Below are 22486 nucleotides of genomic sequence, written 5' to 3'. Positions count from 1 at the left end.
CGCTCCAAACATACAGTAAGCAAGCAAAAGGACGCAACTGTGCATTTCTAAAGTACTGTTAAACCGTCCAATATGTGGAGATAGAATGAGAATCTGTATGAGGTGCAGCTTGCGATCCGCGGAAATGGAAGTCGTTCTCGATGGAATCGCATGATCCGACAACCCTTCCTTCCGCTGCTCGACTTAGCTAACTGCTGCATGGAGCAAGCCATTCACGGCTGAGACTTGTCAAAGCGCGGGAAATGGACCCTGAGCATCTATCCTCTGTCGATCCTTCTTGAGTCTGCATTCACTCAAGTATCCCTCTACTGTACCACCACAATCGGATGCTTCTCCGCCATTCGCACGCGAGTTTCCCACGCCAACCGCCAAGTCCGTCCACACAGCTCCTCATTCTGCGATGAACCAAGTCTACGAGCTGCTCGATCGAGGCTATCTGCCAGATATCGTGCTGCGACGGGCCATCCGGCTGCTCAACGCACAACGCATCCGCAGCCTCGCCAAGCCCGAAGACGATTTCGGCCAGCACGTCTCTATCAAAAAGGAGTACATCCGTTCGCTCAAGACACGCGAGATCGCCATCGAGCAGGACAAAGCCAATGAGCAGCACTACGAGGTCGACACGGGCTTCATGCTCAGCTGTCTAGGTAAGCGCGTCAAGTACTCGTGCTGCCTCTACGAGACCGGCCGCGAGACGCTCGATCAGGCGGAAGAGGCGATGCTCAACTCGTACTGCGAGAAAGCAGGACTCCAAGATGGTCAGGATGTGTTGGATCTAGGGTGTGGGTGGGGGTCGCTCTCACTCTACCTGGCAGAGAGGTATCCGAACTCGCGTATCCAGGCGCTGTCTAATTCGCGCACGCAAAAGATCTACATCGACTCGATTGCCGCCACTCGCGGCTTCAAGAACTTGGAAGTGCACACGGGTGACGTCAAGACCTATGCCTTCCCCGAATCGTCCTTCGACCGCATCCTCAGCATCGAGATGTTCGAACACATGAAAAACTACTCGCTCCTCTTCCGCAAAGTCGCCTCCTGGCTCAAGGACGGCGACGAATCCCGCTTGTTCATCCACATCTTCTGCCACCGTACCACACCCTACCACTTCGAAGAGGACGACGGATGGATGGCACAGAACTTCTTCAGCGGAGGAACCATGCCCTGCTTCGACCTCTTCCAGCACTTCCAGCAGCACGTCACCCTCGAGGATATCTGGTGGATCAACGGCAACCACTACGCAAAGACGTGCGAGGACTGGCTCAAGACCCAAGATGCCAACCAGCGAAAGTACGACTCGGTCAAGCAGCTCCGCAAGGATGCCGCCAAGAAGGGCAATGCCGAGATTGAGGGCGAGAAGACTTTCTACAGGTTCAGAATCTTTTACTTGGCTTGTGCAGAGTTCTTTGCAACCAACGGTGGAAACGAGTGGGGTGTCGGTCACTACCTGTTCTCCAAGAAGTGACGCAGACGACGACGACGATCACCCTTGTTCTTTGTCCTCGGTCACGCTTCTCGAACATGCGCTTCTATACACACGCAGTTTTCTGATGCCCAAGCATGTGTGAAAGTTCGAATTGGAATCACTTCTGAGCCGCCGCCGAGACCTCCTTCTGACTCTGAGACGTGGCCGTGGGAAGCGGCGTGGTGCCATACAGCGCCCACTGCGCAAATTCAGACTCTCCAAACCGCAACAACGTAGTGATACTTCCATCCACCACTGCCACCACTACCGTCCTCCTCCCGGCCTTGAGCGGTGGGAAAGGATTGCCCACTCCACCTCTACCGCTTCCGCTGCCCCCAATCGCATTGCGACCTTTGAACCTGCCTGCGCCACCGCCGGCCCTGCCATTGCTGTTGCGTTTGGGCTCGGTCCAACAGCCCGGCGGACAGTGTCTGAACAGTCGGCCCACCGCCTTCAACAATGTGAAGTCGAGCAGAAGCACTCTGATGAATGCTTTTCCCACCATTGTGTCGCCCAACTTCTTCGCCAGTCCTGCGAGTCTGGAGGATGCGGTACTCGACTGCAGCTGAGCCTCGCGTCTCTGAGCAGCCAAGGCCTGTCTAGCGGTCGCCTTTTCGCGCAGATGCTTCTGCTTGCCCTCGCTAAACTTGCCATACGCCGCACGGTTCTTGGCCTCGTTAGACGCCTTGAGCTTCTTTTCGTACTCGACTCTCTCCCTCACCTGCTCCTCGGTCATTCCCTTGCCTTCCACACCGCCATCTCCGCCTTGTGATGCACCGTCAGACGTCGTGGAGGCGGCAGCGGCAGCGGCCCCAAACAGCTCCTGGTCCGATCCCGGGATGGGAATCTGAGCAAAGATCGACTCGAATTGCCAGACAGAAGGTACGGGCGTGGTGCGCGCGTTGAGGATAACGATACGGAACTCGGGTGGTGGCGGGTGCGATTTGCGGTAGAGAGTCGCCGGTCGCCAGGCGTAGTAGAAGGGCTGTAGGCTGGTGTTTCGAGGTCGTGATAGCGATTCGGGTGGATGTTGTATCGTTTCGCTTGCAGCAACAGCTGCTGTTGATTGGTGCTTAGGAGGGGAAGAGTCGGAAGGCAGCCAAAAGTCGTGTCCTGAAGGGACGATCTGCAGCGACGAAAACACCGCGTCGTAGCTGTCCCACTCCACGGCGCCCTTGTCACCCAAGAATCGCCGTCCGTCCTGTTGCTGTGCACTACGCAGGCCTAGCCCAAGACCCAAACTACCCACTGTCGCCCTCTTTGCCGCTTTATCGCTCAAGAGCCTGGTCGCAGCAATACCGATCATCGCAATCAGCCTGCCCACTGTCTTGCCCCAAACCCACTGCACTCTCTTCGCCAACGCCCTCATGCCATCCCCAGCCAGCTGAATAATCCGTCGTGGGATGTAGAGCAAGACATCCAGGATCGTCGTCAACTTGATCGGGCGTTGCGGGTCCGCGATGATGCCCTCCGCTGCCACGTTCTGAGCTGGCGTAGAAACCAGTGATGTTTGGTTGTTGTTCTTTTTGGCTAGCGCCGAGGCAGAGATAGGAGCGGCACGCACAGCGTCCACGATGCTTGCTCTCTGTACGACGTATCCGAGACGCTTGAGGTAGGCGTAGATCAAGTAGGCTTCCCTTGTCAAGGGCTCATCTTGCACTGCTGGACCGCGGGCGGGCGACTGCATGAGTGCGGCAAATGCTTGTTGCAGCGACATTGGCGCTAGGCCTTCTTCTGTCGATCCTTCTTCGGTGGTGGCGGTTGTGGCGGGGGAGCACTTGTCGTAGATCTGCAGACTTCCTCTCTCAGCAAGGAAGAGTGCTTCTTCGGGTAACAGCTCGTTCCATGCCTTTGTCGCCATCTTGCCTGTGCTTGCATCGTACACCTGCTCTCGTCGAATCACTCCTACTGTTTCGAAGATTTTGCCCTGCACATCGAGCAACCTCGCTCTGCACGTGTCCGCATCCCACGTTGCTCGAACCAGTGTTCGGGATCCGACTCGACGCTCACCCGAAACAGCATGGAACATGGCTTCCCGACTGCGCTCGAGAAGCTTCGCTTGCCCACCAAACCCGGTCGGTTCGAAATCCTTCTCACCGCGTTTGGGGATGACAATGTCGCTCGTCGCTGCAATGGACCCTTTGGAATTCGACTTGAGTGTGGAGAAGAGACGCAAGTAGTCGGGCGCGTCGTCTTCGCCATCCGAGTCGTCAGCTACATGCGAGGCGGTGTTGCCTGTTCCAGCGGCGTTGCGATTGTTGGAGCGGATGTAGGCGGTAGGGGTAGCCGTGGGATCGTCCATGTCTTCTTGCACGGTGAAAGCGGCAGATGGGGTTTCGGGAGCTTTGCTGCTAGAGCCCGGCGTGACAGGTGATGACGATGCAGCGGCGGTTGGCCGACGCGGCGTCGTTGGTGGTACCATGCTCGAGTCGAACTCGCCTTGAGAGGGTGAGTTGATGCGATAGGCGATGGTGATGATGTAGAGCAACGTCGAGAACAACGTTCGAAAATGGCCGAGGATTTTGCAGGTGAAGAAAAAGAAAATTGGACCCTGAATTGAGTTTGCTGTCCTGAGCAGCTCTCCTCATCCAGGCGAACATCACACACCGCCCAACTGTCGCAGGCACACAGTCTTGCACGCGATTGATACTGTCTATCGTTGAATTGCAGCAATGCACGATCATCTCAACTCGAGCCTGCAGACTCCTGCGCCGGAGACCACACCAGCTGGCCCCTCTGATCCTCCACCCTTGTAAAGTACTTTACACCTAATACCCCGCTCTGCTTGTGCCCCGGAGTGAGCACGACGCCGTTGGAAGAGAGCACGAACTCGATGCCATCTTTGATCGCTCTGGTGATATCGATGTAGATGAGTCGGTTGGCGGATTTGCGCATGCCCGAGATGACACCCTGCTCTCCGAACTTTCCCTTTGCCAAGTGGATATGGTTTCGCGTCATGGGTTTGAGCCCACCTGAGGCAAGAATGGATTCCCATGCTGGCGCATATGTTCCATGGATCACCTCTACCACGTCGTGGATCTGCAATCCTGCGAGCTTTGCGTCCACCTCACTTGCCAGTGCATCTTTGTCCGAGTCCTGCGCTGCCGCCTTGAGCAAGTGCAGGTTGTCCAACGTCAGCGGCACATGTTCCAGCTCCACGACCGACTTCAACGAATGACCCTGCACAGCTCGCACCCACCACTCTCCTGGCGCTTCCTCTGTCAGCTCGAATCGCTTCTTGTCGTTGCTCTCGACGATGCTCTGGACATCCTCCAGCCCAGGTCGCCTTTTGCCGCCCTCTGCCTCAGCCATGTTGACACTCCTGACTCTTGGTCTCTCCAACACATCGTTGAGCTTGATGTACCCGTCCGATCGAATGGACAGGCCTTCCTTATCCGCGCCGTGTCGCAGGATGTACGCTAGAGCTCGAGAGAGCTGTTCATCGCTCGATTGGGGTTTGCGCGGATTGCTTTTTTCCTTTTTGACTGAGGTAGACGACGAAGCTTGCCTTTGAGCAGCAGCGGCAGAGGCGGCCTTCTTTTCGGCAGCCTGTTGTGCTTTGAGTGCCTTTTGCGCTTCTTTGCGTGCTTTTCGTTCGAGGTTGACTGTGGGTGTTGCTGTTGTTGGCTCGGTTGATGCGGGAACTTGAGGTTGAGCTTGTGAGCTCGATGCTTCCGTTGACATCTTCCGCAGAGCTTGCCAGCGACGCTTAGAAGAGTGTTTATCCGTGCGCGCGTGTGTGTATGTTGTGGCGTCTCGATGAGAGAAGTGCAACAAGAAGAAGCGACTTTGGCCTGAAGATGGTGGAGGAAATTTTCATCGCCGATGGAATATGTTAGTCTCTCCCGATGTAATGATGACTCGTGCGGCTTTTGCAGATGTCGCTTGAGCATGAAATTCTGCGCGGTCTGCGTCTGTGCGTTACGGCAGCTTCCCCGTGTCATTGACTCGAAACCGGCTCTTCCGGGAGTGTCGCCGGGCCAAAAACTCGAGGCGGAGCGACTAGAAGCTAACTTAGAGGTTATTTTTAAAGGTATACTTACACACGCGAACGACATCGACTCGTCTCTACTGAATCTCTCTCTCTCTTTCCCACAAACGCTGCCTCGAGCATCGATCGTGTGACGGTTTGCGTTAGAGTGCCGACGTTCGTGCTGATACTGAGCGGCTCTCGGTTGAAGTTTCTTTTGAGACATTGGCGGGGCCATCGGGATGAATCGAGGCGAGGTCATGGCGGCGTGAAGCGCAGAGCGGAGTGCATATTGCGATCTAAAGCCAATGCCAAACAGTAGCCGAGCGGGGATCGACATGAAGAAACAACAGACTGACGTCGAGCGCCATGTGTGCACACATGCACAGCCCTCTCTCTCTGCTTCATTTCTTCTCGACGTGACTTGCTCCGCTTACCCCCCTTTTGCTTGGAACGAGCAGCGAGCCGCGAGGGGGCCTTTCAACATATAACTTGACCTTGGAGTCATCCCCGACCCTTCGTCCTGGCTCGGTTCTCGGACATTGCTCCAACAGCTTCTCTCTTCTTCCTCTTTCACCCGGCTCGTTTCCTCCCTTCTTCCTTGCCTTTCCTTTCCTTTCCTTCCTTTCCTTCCCACTCATCCCGAACCCTCTTCCACTGCCGCATCTTCGCGCCGCCACACAAAGATGATGACCTCAAACCCCACCTCGGCCGTCCCCTCGGCATCCGCCTACCAAGGCCACCTCACCGGGGGCGATGGTTTGCTCGCCTCGCGACTTCACAAACCCACCCACCCTTCGCTCGTCCAAGTGGTATTCAACAACGGCTCGTACAATTCGCACCTCATCTCGCTCCAAGACTTTTCCAAGGGCGACCTGATCAGCGCCTTTGCGCCGCATGCCGACTTCGCATCCACCAAAAGCTACTCGACCGTCCAGACGGGTGCTTCGACGCACATCGAGCTCAACTCAGACCTGCTGTATTGCAACCACTCGTGCGATCCCAACGTCGCGTTTGTCATCGGCGATGCGAGGGACAAGTCCAGCTGGAAGGCCAGGGCCGAGAAGAACATCAAGAAGGGCGACATCTTGACCTTCTTCTACCCGAGCACCGAGTGGCAGATGTCGCAGCCATTCGACTGCGCTTGCGGCTCGTCCAAGCTTTGTTTGGGCAAGATCGATGGCGCCCACTCGATCCCGGTCGAGACGTTGGCCAAGTACACGATCAACCAGCACATTCTCGAGCTGAAACGTCAACAAGTTCAAGAGAATGCTTCGCTCAGCGATGACCAGAAGCAGCAGCAGATCAAACTTTTGCAGTAGAGAAGCGCCGAAGAAGAAGAAAAAAGAGGGGCTTTCCTGCGCCAACCATACAACTGATTCGCTTTCATTAATCAAATTCAGAAGACATCCATAGCAATGGCACGAATAGCAACAGCAGCAGCAGCTCAAGCAGAACTTGCGTTGGGGTGTGTGTGTATGTGTGTGTGCTCAGCGTGGCAGCAATTGAGTGTGTTGCGTCGGCCATTCCGACTTCGTTTGGCACGCTTGGCGAGCCACCAACCAAGCTTGTCGGCGTTCACTCCGAGTGTTCGCACGCTCACTTTGCAGGCAGAAACGGAAGTAAATGCAAAGTGTATTCGATCGAGAGATAGACAGGAACAAGCCAGGCCGAAGTGCCCGTTCAAGCAGCCACCATGTACTGCTCAGTGATGACAAACGGAAACTGCTCCTCCTCGAGCAGCTGAGCGTATTCGCCCGGAGCATCGCCCGCATTGCCATCGCTGTTCTTCTTCTTGCCCTTCGCGTTCCCACTCTGGCCGTAGCTCTCTAGGTAAGCGTAGTGGTTGACCAGCGTCGTCATCAACGCCTTTGTCCTCTTCGGATTGGGTCGGATCGATACCGCAAAGTAGTCGGCAGGCAGACCGTACCGAAGCACGCTCTCGACATACGTCCTGACCACTTTGAGATGCGCGAGTGCCTGGTACGCTTCGCTGAAGTTGGTCCTTGCTAGACGAAGAAGTTCGGTCCACAGCTCCTTTTCGCTATCGCCCGCTTGTTCGAGTTCTTGTCGTTGACGCGCTACCAGGTCGTCGTCCCAGGCGAAGTCGGTTCGGACGATGAACTTGTTCTCGCGACACTTCTGAATGAATTCGTCCTTGACCTTCTTGAAGACGGTCACATTGAAGAGAGCAAACTCTTCGTCGGCTGAGATCTTGTTCGACGAGCGCGGCACCACCATCGACGTCAAGCGCTCGTAACGCGCCTGCCAGTCCTTGACATTGTTCTTGGGCACGGCGACGAGTAGCGTTTCAAGGTACTCGGATCCGGCATCTACGAAGTCCTCCTTGTGCACCACATCGGCGAGCGAACGCACCGAGAGGTTGCCCTGCTTCTTGCGCTGCAACTGCTGCAGCTGCCCCTTGGCCGCGTTGTAGTTGGCCAGCTTCTGCTTCATCACGTTGTCGATGCTGCTCAACTCCTTGCCCAACGACTCGACCGTCTCCCTAAGCCCGCGATCCGCACGGTACTTGCCCGTATTCCAAGCCCAGCCCAGCATGTAGTCGTCCAAACTCTGCTCGTTGACCAGCACGTGCTGCGACAACGCCGCCTCGTCGTTGTTGAGCAGCGCACGCAGCGTGTCGATGATCTTGGCCACGATCTGCGTGTATTGCCCATCGAGCTTCGGCAGGTCTTCGCTGAGCGAGATGAGCGATTCCAAGGTTCCCGTTTTCAGCGGAGGAAAGCTGAGCTGGCCAAAGTCGTTGGATGCAGAACCGCCGTCCGAGAGCAGCTTGCTGCCGAGCTCGGAGAACATGCGGTGAGGATCCGAGTCCTCCAATGGCACCGAGATGATCCAGTATGCCAAGTCGGACGGCATGGTGTGTGTGTGTGCGAGCGTGTTGCGTCACAGGTCGGTGCTGATAAGTGTGCTTTGCGCGGTGGTGGCTTGATAGCGCGACCCGATAGGCGATACCTGCTTGTGCTGTCTGCGTCGAAAGTTGATCGTCAAGGGTGTTGGAGAGATGATGATGAAGCAGCACTGTGACGTTGGATGTGGAAGATGGAGTGAGTTGGCGATTCGATGATACGATGCAATTGAGATTGCAAGCGTGACGAAACTCGAGATTTGGTGGTCGCTCGCTCAGCGCCTCTGCTGTGGCAGAAGTTGGGCGATCTCCGTTGAGCGTGGCTCGACCGCGCTCAACAGACTTTAGGGGTTGTAACCTCATGTCGCCCTGTGCTGCCGGTCTCTCAGTTGCTTTTCGCAGCCTTCTTTTTGCTATTCAATTTTGAGATTTGGCTTTTCCGACTTTTTCTTCTGGAAATGTTACTTCCGACTAAGCTTTCTTCATCCGTTATATTGCTGCCTCCCCCTCTTCCCACCATCGCCCCTCATCCTCTCGGTACCCGCTCGTCGACTGCAGAGTCAGATCGACTTGCATCGCACCGCCACACCATGAACGTGGTGCGCGAGATCAGCCGCATCAATCAAACCGAACTCGACATTGCCATCAAGAACCCTTCCGCTTCGTGGCACCAACAGTACAGCGACTCGGCGTACATCTTTATCGGTGGTCTCCCCTACGATCTCACCGAAGGCGATGTCATAACTATTTTCTCGCAGTACGGGGAGGTGGTAGATGTCAACCTGCCCCGTGCTAATAACCCCAATTCGAGCGACAAGGGTGATGGTGCTGCGTCTTCTTCTCAACAGCAACAGCAGCAGCAGTCGAAACCCGTGGGCAAGGGCAAGCATCGAGGATTCGGCTTTCTGATGTACGAAGATCAGAGGTCGACCGTGTTAGCGGTGGACAACTTGAATGGAGCACAGGTGCTGGGCAGGACGCTGAGGGTCGATCATGTGGCGAGCTACAAGCAGCCCAAAGTGACGGATGAAGAGGGGCATAGGGTCGATGCTGATGTCAAGAGCTTCAATGCTGCTCCGACTGAAATGGGGTTAGGAGGTCGAGATGCAGCAGACGACGACGATGAAAATGATGCAGACTTGGAAGATCCTATGTCGTCCTACTTCCAACAGCGCAAGCGCGAGGACAAGGGCAGATCCAAACATACAGACCACTTGGACGAGCATGAACGAGAGGAGAAACGGCGCAGAAAGGAGGAACGCGCAAGGATTCGAGCCGAGAGAGAAGAGAGGCGCAAACACTCAAAGGGCGAAATCACCTCGTCTTCTGATCGACATCGACGCAGTACCAGCCATCGTGATGATGATAGAGATCACGACCAAGACCGCAAACGCCATCGATCGCACCGGCATCGTCATGAACGCGATGACGAGGACCAAGACAAGGGCGTCAACCGCTACGAACAGATGAAAAAGTCCCGCAGCGTGCTGGATACGGACAGGTCGGATAGATACACCTCATCTCGCCCACGTTCACGTTCGCATACGCCACCACCAGCGCTTTCCTCTCGCCATGGATCAGAACTTGACAGCCGAGGTGATGATGGTCGTCGCGATGTGGACGAACGTTCAAGGCGCGACAGCTACGCTCTGTCTTCTTCGCATCATCGCAGCAATTACGCTCGACGCCGGTCTCGGTCCCCCGCTCTGTGAGGATGACCGCAGTAACCTCAGCAATTAGACCTATAGACGACCGATCGCCTTAGATTTTGAGTTGATTCGTGCAGCGAGGGTTTCCATTACAGGAAGATGCAATGCGGAAGAGCGAGCTTTGGTGATGTGAGAAAGCGGCTTTTTGCTTTTTGCATGCTCGTTTCCTCCACACACCGACCCAAAAATTCGTCTGGTTTCGATGCGTTGACCCGTGCGCACTGAAAATCTCTTCCTACCACCACCTCCAACATCTTGACCTCACAAAAACCTTCTCATCGCCTCATTGAGACGGACCTCAACGCAACAATGTCCGACAAGCCCGTAATACTCTTGACAGGCGCATCGCGCGGGCTGGGACTGGCCATCCTGAAACTGCTTCTCAGCGGCTCCTCTTCCACTGCTGCCTCGTTCCCGGCGTGTCGGGTGGTGACCATCTCCCGGTCGCTTCCCTCCGAGCTGTCGTCGCTCCAATCTGCGCACTCCTCTGACCTTATTTGCGTTCAGGGCGATGTGACGTCGGCGTCGGTCAATGCTGACGCAGTGCGCGCGGCCGTGGACAAGTTCGGGCGGCTGGACAGCGTCGTGTTCAACGCGGGCGTGGTGTCCACGGAGAGGATCGCCTCGCTCAGCCCGGAATCGTTTGCGGAGACGCTCAACATCAACACGGTCTCGCTCGTGACAACGCTGTCTGCGGCGCTGCCGGAGCTGCGCAAGTCTTCGCTGGGTACTGCGGTATTTGTGTCGAGCGGTGCGGCGACGGGAAACACAGGCGGTTGGGCGGCGTACAACGCCTCGAAAGCCGCGCTGAACGCTATCGCTCGCACGCTGGCGAACGAGGAGGACAAGGTTGCCGCATTTGCTGTGAGACCGGGTGTGGTGGATACCGATATGCAGACGCTGTTGAGGAGCTCAGGGAAGGGAGCGATGAAGGAGCAGGAGCTCGAGAGATTCTTGTCACTGCACAAGGAGGGCAAGCTGTTGAGGCCCGAACAGCCTGCATTTACCATTGCTGCGTTGGCGGCCAAGGGCAGCAGGCAGGAGCCGAAGGGCAAGGATGGTAAAGGGTTGGGCGAGCAGGGTGCGTTTGTCACTTGGAACGACGAGGTCCTGGTTGGGTTCAAGAGCGAGTAGCTGCAGCGCAACAAGGCACACTTTCGCAGTATGCCACCAAGTCTCCTCAACATGATCTCTTTTTGCAATGCAACGCACCGCAGCATCGCCATCCATAGCTGTTTCTTCGTGTGAATCGGAGGTGTGAATGATCAACTAAGTTGAAGACCAGAAAGGACCGGAAGTGAGAACTGTTACATCTCTGCCATGCACAACCCTGGCGGGAAAAAACGTCGCTGACACCATCGCAAGCCGAAATTGCAGAATGCGTTCGGAACACGCCATCTGGACCAACAGAGCCTTCTTTGGTCAGTGAACTCGGATCGGACCCTTGACGATGAATCACTAGCCTGAATCTTACGAAGCGAACTGATCGTTTAGCCCAGCCTAGCTCTACCTAGTCAAAACATAGGGTTTCAGCTCTTGGCATTCCGAGAAGAAGTCGTCGGTTATACAAAAAGTACTGTACCCTTGGGAAACGATCTGCATTGGAGCTGCGCGACGGCTAGACGCTCGGGTTGGGGGAAACTTTCCTGGAGCGCACGCACGCTGACTGACCAGGGCAGAGTGATGGTGTGCTGCCGCGTCGTCGAAACACCATTCTGACCCGGCGGCGGGAGGGGGGGACAAGAAACCAGCGGCTGGGCGGGCGGGCGGTGCACACCCTGCGGTGATAGTGCGGATCTGGTCTTGCCTGTCAAACCCGCTCTGTCTTCTGAAAGATGCGTGTGATCGCGGCGATTGGAGGATGCATATATGTAATGGCACCATCCACTCGCCTCCCCCGCTTCCGGGTGACAAGGGTCGAAGCGAACATTCGTTGCCCGGCTCGCTACCACTTAGCGCATTGTCCGGGGTGCCGATACGACGCATCGGTGAGCGTGAGGCTGAGCGGGCAAGCAGGGCATGGTGTCAGAGTTGCAGTGGGAATCGTCATCCGTCGCGTGTTGACAAGCTTTCTCTTGGCTTCTCATGAGGGAGCAAGCAGCTTTTGCTTTGTGTTTTGTTCTCAAATGGGGTTCGGTTCCTCTGGTTGCTCGGCATGCGTCGCTGCTGAGGGCATTGTCGGTGGTGAAGCAGAAGCATATAAGAGCAGCGTCCGCGAGAACAGTACCGTTTGTTCGTAAGACTCGTCCGCTCTCAAACACGCAGAGACGCCCCCCCTCAAGGTCACCCCAAGTTGAGCTTCCTCTGGATACCGTACAGCCACCAAAATGAAGCTCAGCCAATCTTTCCTCTCACTGGCGCTCCTCGTGGCCGCGTCGTCGTCCAGCTTGGTCTGGTCGCGAGTGCTCCCCGTCGAATCCGCGCCCTACGCACGCGACGGCGCCGGCCTGCCCGCGCTCGAGCCACGCTCCAGCGCCTATCTCTCGGCGGCCGAGAGCACGCTTCACAAACGAGTCAGTCGCCACATCCGACCCGATGGTCCGCACCCGCTCGTCCGTCGTCAAGCGGCAGTGGACAACGGCGGGATCACCAACTTCAACGGCTCGGCTCCGCAGCCCGTGCGCGGGAGCAAAGGTGCGCCATTCCTGCACGAGTCCAACAGACCAATCGATGAGCAGAACGTCGACTACCTCTCGCCGCCGCCGACGGATGCGGGCAACATCCCGAACCTGAAATGGACGTTTTCGCTCTCGCACTCGCGGCTGCTGAGCGGCGGGTGGGTGCGCGAGCAGACGGTCACGGATCTGCCCTCGTCGACGGGTGTGGCCGCGGCCGAGCAGAGGCTCGCGCCGTATGCGTATCGCGAGCTGCACTGGCACCGTGTCGCCGAGTGGGGGCTGGTGCTGAACGGCACGGTGCGCGTCACGGCGAATGACGAGGACAATCGCAACTACGTCGGGGATGCAAATGTGGGAGATCTGTGGTCCTTCCCCACGGGTGTCCCGCACACGCTGCAGGCAGGGCCCGAAGGCGCAGAGTACCTGCTCGTGTTTGACGACGGCAACTTTGACGCGAGCGGAACCACGTTTATGCTCGACGACTGGATCGCCCACACACCGCGTGATGTTCTTGCGGAAAACTTCGGCTGGGATCCCTCGGCGTTCTCGTCGGTTCCCACACCGGATCCGTACATCGTCGCTGCAGCCAAGAACGAGACCTGGCTCTCGCTCGAGGAAGCGCGCAAGGCTGTGTCTGCCAACCCGGGCGGCGAGGTCGACTCGCCATATGTGTACGCGCTTTCACAGCAGAACGCCACCAACGCCCCCGGCGGTGGAGGCTGGTTCAAGATCACCGACTACAAGCAGTTCCCCGAGAGCCCAACGCTCGCCAGTGCCTACGTGCACGTCGAAAAGGGCGGCCTGCGAGAACTCCACTGGCACAAGAACGCAGAGTGGGGCTACATCGTCAAAGGCAAAGCCAGAGCCACCGCTTTCGCCGGCGGCGCCACCGCGAGAACGTTTGAACTCCAGGCTGGAGACAGCTGGGTCTTCCCCACAAAGTAGGTTCCCTCTCCCTTTCTTTCTCTGTTTGCTTCTAATAAGCAGAGTTGCTGACATTCTGGCATCGTCACTTTCCTTTTTTTTCCTGAGCAGCTACGGACACTACATCCAGAACATCGGCGACGGACCGCTCGAGTTTGTCGAGATCTTCCGAGGCGCCAACTTTGGCGACAAGGTCAGGTTTGACGATTTCAGCCTGACCCAGTGGCTCGCTCTGCTGCCCGCCAGTGTGGCGGCAAAGCAGCTCAATGTTTCGCAGAGCTTGGTCGAGCAGCTCAAGCGCGAGAAGCAGGTCGTGGTTGCCGCTAGACCGTAAGGGCAACAACCACGGCTTTTCCCCAGCCGACAGGCACGTTTTGTTTTGTTTTTTCATAGATTGAGGTGAATTGTAATCGTGTGTTTGTTCGCCGAAATCAATAGTTCCAGTGGCGACAAGGGTTTGAGATCGTCGTTTCGAAAAGTAGAATGCAGTCATTGAGGCATGGAAAGTGTGTTACGAGAGTAGCAAGAGATCGAAAGCCTTCATGTGGGGGTACAAAGTTGTCTACTTGGAGCCATTCTTCTCAGCCTCGATGGCAGCCAACCTCTTCTTCAACGGTGCCAGATACTTCTGCTCGTCCCAAACCTCGCCCCACGCCTTGACCGCCTGCACAGCGTCCCACCACCTCTTGACCCTCTCGAGCCCCTCGGCGCCGGCGTCGACCTCCTCGTCGATGCGCTTGACGCCCTGCTCGTCGCTCTCGGGCAAGAGCCCGTGCTTGCTCGCACTCAACACCCTGGCGACGAACGGGGCAATGTTGAGATCGGCATACCCAAACTTGTCTTCGCCCTGCACAAACGCGCCCGTGCCTGCATCGTGGTCCTTGAGCAGCGTGTTAAAGTCGACCAGCGCGGCTTTGAGCGCAGGCAGGGCAGACGCCTCGCGACGCAGCACAGTGGCCACGTACTGGGGCTGCACCAGCTGCGAGTAGCGTTCGACGATGTAGCGCGCCGTCGCACGGTGTTGAGGGGAGCTGGAGGTGAAGATGGCATTGCCCGTGATGTCGTTGATGTACTCGACGATGACGAGCGATTCGGGGAGTTTGAATTCGGTCTCGCCCTTGGTCGTCACCAGCACGGGCACTGTCGCACAAAAGGGGGTGTGTGTCTGTCAGTCAGCTGAAGAAGCAGGAAGGATGCAGGGGACGATGGCGGACGGGGATGTACCTTTGGATGCCTTGTTGATCTTCTCGGCGTACCAGGAGGGTTTGTTGAGCAGATCCACCTCGAACTTTTCATGTGGGATCCCTGCGATGGCGAGCGCCAACTCGGCACGTGCAGCGTAGGGACACACTTTAGCCGTGTACAGCAGCACCTTGTCGTCGGAGCTCGTCATGTTTGTTTGCTTGTCGTTAATGTGTTCTTCTGGAAGTGCGCAGCTTGTGCATGCGGAGTTGGGCAACGGTGTGCGAAGGTGAACAGGGTTGTATATATACGAGAGTGGTGAACTTTTTGGCCGGAGATAGTGAATTGGGCAAGGGCGCGTGCACGATTCGTTCGGCAAGTGACCTGTCCAAAAGCGCCTTTATTCTCGAACAGCGTCACGCCATCTTGTCCGTGGGACACGACACCCTTTGCTCGACTCTGGTTTCGCAGAAAAGCCCGCATCTTGAATCTGGTCGGTGCTTTGTCCATTCACCCCTCTGATCCACTTCACACTCATTCCCAAGATGTTTCCACACCAGTCTGGCAGAAAAAGGCGCAAATATACGGCGGGATTCAATTCGGCGTAGACGGAGTGGAATGTGAAAAGACAATGTGGATAGGTGAGAAAGGTGTGTGGGGTGGGTGGGGAAAGGCAGAGATGGCGTACACGGCTTCCTCAAACAAGCAGCCAGAAACCCGATCCAAGCAGCGCAGCCACTGCCGCCGCACCGCCACCAGTCTTGACAGTACCAGCGCCACTGCCGCCGCCACTACCGCTTCCGCCATTGCCGTTACCACCGCTGCCGGATCCGGATCCCACGCCAGGCGCAGCGGTCTGCGTGGCCGCCGCAGCCGTAGCCGAGCTGTAGGCCGACGCGGCGGCCTGGGTGTTCTCGGTGGTGTTGAGGAGCACTCTGTCGATCACGTGGACGACGCCGTTCTTGGCGATGTAGTCACTCTGGACGATGCGTGCGGTGACGTTGCCGCTGGTGACAAAGGCGCCCGTGGCGTTTGCGGTGAAGCGGAGCTCGTTGCCCGCGGCGGAGATAGCGCTGGGCGTGGAGGCGAGGCTGGTCGAGTAGACGACAGTGCCGTTGAGCACGTGGTTGAGCAGCACAGCCTGGCGCTGCTGGTCCGTGGCGGCCTCCACGGTCGACTGCACCGCCTGGATCGCCTCGTTGCTCGGCGCAAACACGGTCACGATCGACGAATCCAGCGCATCAACCAGACCTGCGTTGCCCAGCAGCGAGGCCAGCTGCGACGCACCCAGCGACGACGCAACACCGGACGTGTTGGTCGGGACAGTGAGCACCTGGTTGATCGGCTGCACGCGGATGTTCTGGTACTGCGGTCCGTCCTGCGCCAAGCTGAACGACACGTTGCCTGAAGCCAGCTGCACGTAGGCCGTGTTGTTGCCGGAGTGCTTGGACAGCACGACGACCTGGCTGCGGTTGCGTGGCAGATGCACAAACTCGCTCGAGTTGAGCGCCGACGCCGCAATCGTCTTGTTGTCCGTCCCCAGCTGGCTGTAGCTCACCGTTCCGTTAAGCACTGCAACCGACATAATAACAGCCCAACAGTCAGTTCTTTCTGTTCCTGTCAACGCTCATTGTGAGGGGGGAATCCCACTCAGCAACTCACCATGGTACGCGATTGTCGCGATGAGCGTCTGGTTGTCGATGTTGCCGCCCAGTGCCTGGAACGCCTGGTCCGAGGGCGCCAGCACGGTCTTGTTGCCGCCCTGAAGAGCGCCCAGGAGTGCGGCCGAGTTGTTGCCCACCGCATCCGCAAGACGCGAGAGGTTGCTGGCTCGCAGTGCTGTGAGCAGGCCGTCGGCGAACGTGGTCGCGTTGCCGCTCGAACCCTGGGCGAAAGCGCCGGCAGTGGCGGAGAGGGCGACGGTGAGCGCGGCAAGGAACTTCATTGTATTTTTTTGCAGTTAAAGTGGTGCGAGAGTCAGAAAACGTGTTAGGTGTAAGACGACGAGGTGGGGGAGAGTAGCGGAGAGTGACGGTGAGGAAGCGAAAGGCTTTATATTGCTCCTCCTCTGGCGACCAAGAGCGGGGCTTGCGAATCCAGTGCTTTCAACCCAAGTCCTCGCAACGACGGCAGACGAGAAGGAGCACGCAAAGGAGCTGCAATGTGTTGCCAATTCCTCCAGGCACACTCCCACTTGGTGCTGTACTGTGCGGTGCTGTGATGACATGAGGGCACGGAACATCGCAAAGCCAAGCCTTTTTGCGTGACGAGCTGGCATCGCAGGGCTGCTGCTCCACAACGAGAGGTGCCGACGCACAGCGCAGTGAGGGCCAGACAGCATTCCTGCTCAAACTCGAGAATCGGACGTTCCGACGTGCCCTTGCTTTGAAGAGGCACGGCTTCTTCTAGGTGTTTCCGCTAGAATGCACAAACAGGCAGGGTCAGCGCAGGAACGCGAGGCCGAAAGCAGAAACCCGCAGTGGGCGAGCAGGCGGCAGTGTTGGAAAGGGCGTCGTGTTTCAGCTCTCGGCCAGACATTTGTCTGCATGAATCCCAGCCGGGCGCACAGACACACAACTTTTCGTGCAATGCAAAAAGGCTTGTGATGAGGACAGAAGGATCGACGGACACAGCTGCGGAGGAAAGCGCTGCGCACGCACGGACGGCTGCCAAGGTTTGTTCGGCAAGCGCGAAGGAGCGAGAAATGGTTTGGACGAGCCAAACGAGCAACGAGGCACGGTCTTGTCGGCATGGTGTGCGCCTTCTCCCACACAGGTTGAGATTCAACAGCGGCACAGCATCGGCTTTTGGCTCAAAACTGAACTGCCCTTCCGAAAAAAACGGTGCTCGCGTCTGAAGGACCCGCTCAGTCCTGTGACCGACCAGACCATGGCAAATCCCCGCCTTGTCGACAACTTGCCCTGAACAGCGCCTACTCGCCATAGTCTGTAGAGAACGAACGGCGTAGCATCATTTTTCCTCCTTTTGGTGAACCAACGCTCCCTTGAGCAGCAAGGAGTCACATTCCATCTTCGACCTGTTTCAGTGTGTAGCCAGCAAGGAGGCACACGCACACACAGAGGGAGAGCGAGGAGTACGGCATTGTCGAGCAAGCAAGCAGCGACGTCAGGTGGGTGCTGGCTGGTGTGGCTGCGGCTCTTTGGTCACGGGTCGTTGGAATTGCACCATGCATGAAAAAAGAGCGGCGTGCGGGGTGGGTATCGACGGAACACGAGCTATTGCTGTCGCGTTGACAAGCGCGGAGAAAGCAGGCGATGCATGCTTAGGCAAGCGTCCGAAACGTGCCAAGCAATGACAGGGTTCTGGCTTCCGTAATGCAGGCATCGCAGCGGGACAAGAAAAAAAGCGTCAGCCAAGCTTTTTTGGTTGGAAACTCGAGGCTTCTTGGCTTGTACCGTTGCGACGGTGGTGCCGTGTGGGTTTGAGTCCCGCGGAAATGTCGTTTGCTATGCTGAAGTTCAGGTCGGCATCCGAGAGCGGACAATGCCCGGTCCCAGATCGGAATCTTCGCGATCATGCCCCCCGATACCACCGCTTTCCCTTGTTGCCTTTCACACACCCACACTTGCAGCTTTTGAAGTAAAAAGACCATTTTCAACACGCATGGGATATACATATTCTACAACGCACTATCGCCCGTACCGCTGCTCCATCCTCGCCAACTTGCTCAACGCAGCCGTCCAGTCCTGCGCACCGTAGCCACATCCGCCACCTCTCGCGTTGGCATCGTAGAATAGATCGGTCACCCTCAACGGCCACGCTGGAAACCCGTACAGTTTTTTCGCGGCAGTCGTGGCACCAAACACGACGAGCAGGTCCGGTTCCGAAATGTACCCTGCCTCGGCCAGCGTGCGGTCCAGGGTGGCTACGGTGAGGTCGGAGTTTGACCTGGCGCGTTGGGGCATCCACGCTTTGCGCAGGGACGACGAGATGCGCTTGTGCGAAGAGATGGCAGCGTCAATGTCGGGGGTGATGACATTCGAGAGATGCGTCGAGCAGCGGGAACGAACCTCGGCGCTGACGAGCGACGCGAATCGCTGCTGCCCGTCAAGTCGGCTCAAAAGTGTCACTTTCAGCCCCGCGGCTGAGCTCGACTCGTTGTTGTCCCTCGTCTCAAGTCCGACTCGAATGTGGACTGTGGCATCGTACAGTGGAGTATCGTTGCTGTCGGCAGTATACGACGAAGCAAGCGTTTCGTCGTCGAGCGAAGACGGCGCTGCTTCCGAGTCGCTTGATTCCTGTGAAGCGGGCGACGAAGATGAAGAGTCACTCCCCTCATCCATTGCCGTTGCTCTTCTCCTGCGCAGCTCGTCGTACTTCGACCAAGTGGTGGCTGTAGCACCCACCGTGCTGTTCACCGCAGCTTGATCTGACTCCGCCTCCTCCTTCGCCTCCGCAAAAACAGCCTTGGTTCGATACCCAACTTGCAGCGTCCGGGTGAGCGATTGCAGCACCGATGAGGGCAGAGGCTCTGCAGTGTAGATGCTGAGTTTCTGAACACCGCTTATCCTGGCCAAATGCACGATAGCTGCGATATCCGAGCAGTGCTTTGCTAGCACAGCCGTCTGGAAGCGCGATCGAAAGTCGTGCCACACGTCTTGTCCCGGTACAGTTGCATCGCTTCGACCAAAGCCAGAGAAGAGTCTAGACAGGTAGAGTCGTATCGAAGAAGGTTCTGCGTCTACAAGGACGACTGCCAGATGATTTGGCACTCGAATAGCGTTGCTGGGCCACTCGTGGGCGGCGAGTAGATCGTCGAGGGAAGTGTACGACGCTGGTGGTTGGGCGGGTCGAAATTTCGTTGCGTTCTTGAGCGCACTCCCTGCCTGACGTACGAGTAGCACCACTTGGTATACGACGTGCAGCAGTGCAAATGTGAGCATCAGTACCGGCTTGAGCAGCAGTGATGTGACACTCGGGCTGCTTGCGGGAGCAGCTGTGCCGTTAGTCCAAGTCGCTGCCGACATGGTGTGCGGTCGTGCAGAGGTTGACTCGGTGTGTGGAGGGGCTGCTGAGTGCGCTATCGACAAGAAATTTTTACGCCATGTCTGCACTCATCTTTGCGGGAGATCAAGCGTGGATGGTGGCAAGGGAGAGAGTGTGTGTGTTGGCAAGTTCAAGCTTTTCTTTCCTTCCTTCCACGTCAAGCTCGGCAAAAGTACAAGTTTCGGAATTCGGCCGTCGGTTTTGCTTTCTGTTTTCGCGCGTGTGGAGGAGAAATGTGAATGGCAAAGCAAGGCTGCTCGGTTCAATCACTCTTCGCATCTGAGCTCGACCAGATCACACTTCGAACACGAAAGGCAAGGCCGATACCCTATCAGTATGCTGTCGCCAGGTCTCACGGCGTCGCTCCGACACGTCCAACCGACACTGCTGCGCAGCGCTGCTCATACACAACGACATGTCCTCCTCCTACCTGCACCTCGGATCATCATCAGCTCGACCTTGCATCCATGTCGGCCGCTGACAACATCCAGCCTCATTTCTGCTCGCTTCGGTGCACCTCCATCACGTCGCAGAGCATCTCCCCACATCGCAGCAGTAGCTGAAGACCAAGAAGAACCAGAAGCAGGCTTCTCGCAGCTCAACCTGCCACCGTCGCCAGATGACGCTCAGCAGCCATCGATCTCGCGCGCTCTGCTCTTCTTCTTTGGCTTTTCGGCCATCTCTTTCACGGGGGCGGCATATTACTCGTTACGCGACACGCAGCACGTCGCGGCGCTGCTACATAGTTCGAAGGATGTGTTTGCCAACATCTCGTCGTTCTTCTCCAGCAGCAGCATCGGTGGTCGCGGTGATTCCAGCGAGGCAGCGGATGTTTGGGGCCCGGGGGTGACGGAGCCCCGATTGCAGATCGCGAAGAATCACGAGGTGGCCACACGGCTGGGGATACGGCTCGAGTGGCTGGTGGGCTGGTGTCGTCAGCTGCACCTGCCCGAGAGCGTGACCGAGTTTGTCGGGCGGAGCTACCTGATTGTCGCCGAGAAGTATTTGGATCTTTCGCCGGCAAAGCAGGTGGTTGTTCCTGTGATCGCTGTCAACTCGATCGTGTTTGGATTGTGGACGCTTGCATCTGCTCGACGCGGCGGGGGCATGTGGCGCTGGATGACGAGCAACTTTCTTCATCGTCCCAGCAGCAACCGTACACGCACACTGCTCACTTCGGTATACAGCCACCAGTCGCCCCTGCACTTTCTTTTTAACAACCTGGCGCTGTGGTCCATCGGCGGATCCGCAGTCTTGGTCGCTGCCACCGCTCACCCGTCTTGTACAATCCCGGAAGCTTCCCCCCTGCCGCACTTCCTCGCCTTCTTCACGGCTGCGGGAATCTTCGCCGCAACGGCCTCCCACGTCGTCGCCGCAGTCCGCTTCCGCCGCGCCTCGCGCCTCTACGGCCTCGCCCTCGCCAAAAGCACCCTCGGCCGCCAGGCAAGCCTTGGCTCCAGCGGCGCAATCTACTCGACCCTCGTCATGTCGGCCTTCGCGTTCCCCGATGCGCAACTCGGCATCCTGTTTGTGCCCTTCATCAGCTTTCCGATTGGGGCGGGCGTGGCAGGGCTGGTCGCCGCCGATCTCGCAGGGCTGGTGCTGAGGTGGAGGACGTTTGATCACGCTGCGCATCTGGCGGGGGCAGCGTTTGGCGCTGTGTACTGGTGGGGTGGCGGAGAGGCGTGGCAGAGGGGTAAGAGGTGGTTGGTGCAGAGTGGGGCGTTGGAGAGAGGCGCGTAGAAACACTTGGATCGCAACTTTGCGCAATTGTAATGCTGACACCCCTCCCGAGCCACCAAGATCGTGTGTGATGTTGATTTGCCGTGCAGACACGCGGTCATTCGCATGAAAACCTGCATTCTCAGGTCGGTGCTCTAAAAGTACAACATCGAAACCAAAGTCCTTGACAGCACTCGCACTACGAGAAGCGACGAATGTTATCCAGCTCCTGCAACAAACTGTCCAACAAGGCATCGTCCCTCGTCGCCAATGTCGGGATCAGCGCTTTCGCCTCGTCCACCTCCGTGATGCACAAGTTTGCCAACTGAGCCATTTCGAATTGCGTCAATTGCAGACCTTCTGGAGTCTCTTCTTCGGGCAGCTCGTTGCCGTGTTCATCGACCAACCTTTCGTCAAGTTTGGCGTGTTTGAGGAGCAGTCTAAAAGGAGGCAGAAGGAACACAAGTGCATGTCAGTGTCGGCGGTGCAAGATGTGGTGAGGATGGATGGGGCGAGCGAGCGACTTACTCTCGGATCTCTCGGATTGTGTTTGGATCTTTGTAGCGCGAGAATTCGGAAACATAGTCTTTGGTCTTGGAGAAGACGCTACCATTCAAACCAAAAAGCATGAACGTCAAATGTCAGGAGAAAAGTTTCCTTTGCAATTGGAGAAAGTTGTGCGACTTACGCAGTAGCCACTTCGTCTCTACCACCGGCTCCAGCCTCGTTCGCCATCGACCCGAGCGAGTCGGGTTGTGAAAAGACGAGCTCGACTTCGGAGATGAGTAGACATCCAACGTCGTCGAATTCTGTAAAGCAGCAATGCGGAGAACGGAACAAAGTGTCAGTCAGAAAACAATGGTCAAGCAGTGAGAGCAGTGGCAAGAACGCACCTGTACCGAGTTTGCCAATGGCTGCATCTTCGTCTTCGATCAATCCTCGGTGACGGCGGTCACGGCCCACATCGTGTGCCTGCATGGTTTGCAGCGGGTTCGGTGGCGGATGTTTGGTCGATCTGCTTCT

General features: G+C 57.1%; 13 protein-coding genes across 13 annotated transcripts; 6 read left to right on the top strand and 7 right to left on the bottom strand.

Annotated features, from left to right (window-relative positions):
- Positions 1–400: 400 nt before the first annotated feature.
- Positions 401–1462, top strand: EX895_000254 (uncharacterized protein; the record flags this gene model as incomplete). Its single annotated transcript, XM_029880855.1, has 1 exon — positions 401–1462. The coding sequence occupies one exon, from the start codon at positions 401–403 to the stop codon at positions 1460–1462; it is 1062 nt and encodes a 353-aa protein (XP_029742241.1).
- Positions 1463–1580: 118 nt separating this feature from the next.
- Positions 1581–3179, bottom strand: EX895_000253 (uncharacterized protein; the record flags this gene model as incomplete). The annotated part of the gene is made up of 1 exon (XM_029880854.1): positions 1581–3179. One exon carries the CDS (start codon positions 3177–3179, stop codon positions 1581–1583), a length of 1599 nt encoding a protein of 532 aa, XP_029742240.1.
- A 968-nt stretch (positions 3180–4147) lies between these two features.
- EX895_000252 (uncharacterized protein) lies at positions 4148–5146 on the bottom strand (the record flags this gene model as incomplete). Its single annotated transcript, XM_029880853.1, has 1 exon — positions 4148–5146. The coding sequence occupies one exon, from the start codon at positions 5144–5146 to the stop codon at positions 4148–4150; it is 999 nt and encodes a 332-aa protein (XP_029742239.1).
- Positions 5147–6118: 972 nt separating this feature from the next.
- Positions 6119–6754, top strand: EX895_000251 (uncharacterized protein; the record flags this gene model as incomplete). Its single annotated transcript, XM_029880852.1, has 1 exon — positions 6119–6754. One exon carries the CDS (start codon positions 6119–6121, stop codon positions 6752–6754), a length of 636 nt encoding a protein of 211 aa, XP_029742238.1.
- Positions 6755–7115: 361 nt separating this feature from the next.
- On the bottom strand, positions 7116–8312 carry EX895_000250 (uncharacterized protein; the record flags this gene model as incomplete). The annotated part of the gene is made up of 1 exon (XM_029880851.1): positions 7116–8312. One exon carries the CDS (start codon positions 8310–8312, stop codon positions 7116–7118), a length of 1197 nt encoding a protein of 398 aa, XP_029742237.1.
- Positions 8313–8891: 579 nt separating this feature from the next.
- On the top strand, positions 8892–10013 carry EX895_000249 (uncharacterized protein; the record flags this gene model as incomplete). Its single annotated transcript, XM_029880850.1, has 1 exon — positions 8892–10013. The coding sequence occupies one exon, from the start codon at positions 8892–8894 to the stop codon at positions 10011–10013; it is 1122 nt and encodes a 373-aa protein (XP_029742236.1).
- Positions 10014–10319: 306 nt separating this feature from the next.
- EX895_000248 (uncharacterized protein) lies at positions 10320–11144 on the top strand (the record flags this gene model as incomplete). The annotated part of the gene is made up of 1 exon (XM_029880849.1): positions 10320–11144. One exon carries the CDS (start codon positions 10320–10322, stop codon positions 11142–11144), a length of 825 nt encoding a protein of 274 aa, XP_029742235.1.
- Positions 11145–12337: 1193 nt separating this feature from the next.
- EX895_000247 (uncharacterized protein) lies at positions 12338–13886 on the top strand (the record flags this gene model as incomplete). Its single annotated transcript, XM_029880848.1, has 2 exons — positions 12338–13569; positions 13664–13886. The coding sequence occupies 2 exons, from the start codon at positions 12338–12340 to the stop codon at positions 13884–13886; spliced, it is 1455 nt and encodes a 484-aa protein (XP_029742234.1).
- A 228-nt stretch (positions 13887–14114) lies between these two features.
- On the bottom strand, positions 14115–14945 carry EX895_000246 (uncharacterized protein; the record flags this gene model as incomplete). The annotated part of the gene is made up of 2 exons (XM_029880847.1): positions 14115–14692; positions 14777–14945. The coding sequence occupies 2 exons, from the start codon at positions 14943–14945 to the stop codon at positions 14115–14117; spliced, it is 747 nt and encodes a 248-aa protein (XP_029742233.1).
- A 486-nt stretch (positions 14946–15431) lies between these two features.
- EX895_000245 (uncharacterized protein) lies at positions 15432–16679 on the bottom strand (the record flags this gene model as incomplete). The annotated part of the gene is made up of 2 exons (XM_029880846.1): positions 15432–16306; positions 16397–16679. 2 exons carry the CDS (start codon positions 16677–16679, stop codon positions 15432–15434), a joined length of 1158 nt encoding a protein of 385 aa, XP_029742232.1.
- A 1705-nt stretch (positions 16680–18384) lies between these two features.
- On the bottom strand, positions 18385–19722 carry EX895_000244 (uncharacterized protein; the record flags this gene model as incomplete). Its single annotated transcript, XM_029880845.1, has 1 exon — positions 18385–19722. One exon carries the CDS (start codon positions 19720–19722, stop codon positions 18385–18387), a length of 1338 nt encoding a protein of 445 aa, XP_029742231.1.
- A 355-nt stretch (positions 19723–20077) lies between these two features.
- Positions 20078–21484, top strand: EX895_000243 (uncharacterized protein; the record flags this gene model as incomplete). The annotated part of the gene is made up of 1 exon (XM_029880844.1): positions 20078–21484. One exon carries the CDS (start codon positions 20078–20080, stop codon positions 21482–21484), a length of 1407 nt encoding a protein of 468 aa, XP_029742230.1.
- A 178-nt stretch (positions 21485–21662) lies between these two features.
- EX895_000242 (uncharacterized protein) lies at positions 21663–22441 on the bottom strand (the record flags this gene model as incomplete). The annotated part of the gene is made up of 4 exons (XM_029880843.1): positions 21663–21903; positions 21992–22069; positions 22152–22272; positions 22357–22441. 4 exons carry the CDS (start codon positions 22439–22441, stop codon positions 21663–21665), a joined length of 525 nt encoding a protein of 174 aa, XP_029742229.1.
- Between the last annotated feature and the right edge of the window lie 45 nt (positions 22442–22486).

Source organism: Sporisorium graminicola, chromosome SGRAM_1, assembly GCF_005498985.1.
Source record: "Sporisorium graminicola strain CBS 10092 chromosome SGRAM_1, whole genome shotgun sequence".
NCBI lineage: Eukaryota > Fungi > Basidiomycota > Ustilaginomycetes > Ustilaginales > Ustilaginaceae > Sporisorium > Sporisorium graminicola.
This window is presented reverse-complemented; position numbering and strand designations above follow the sequence as displayed.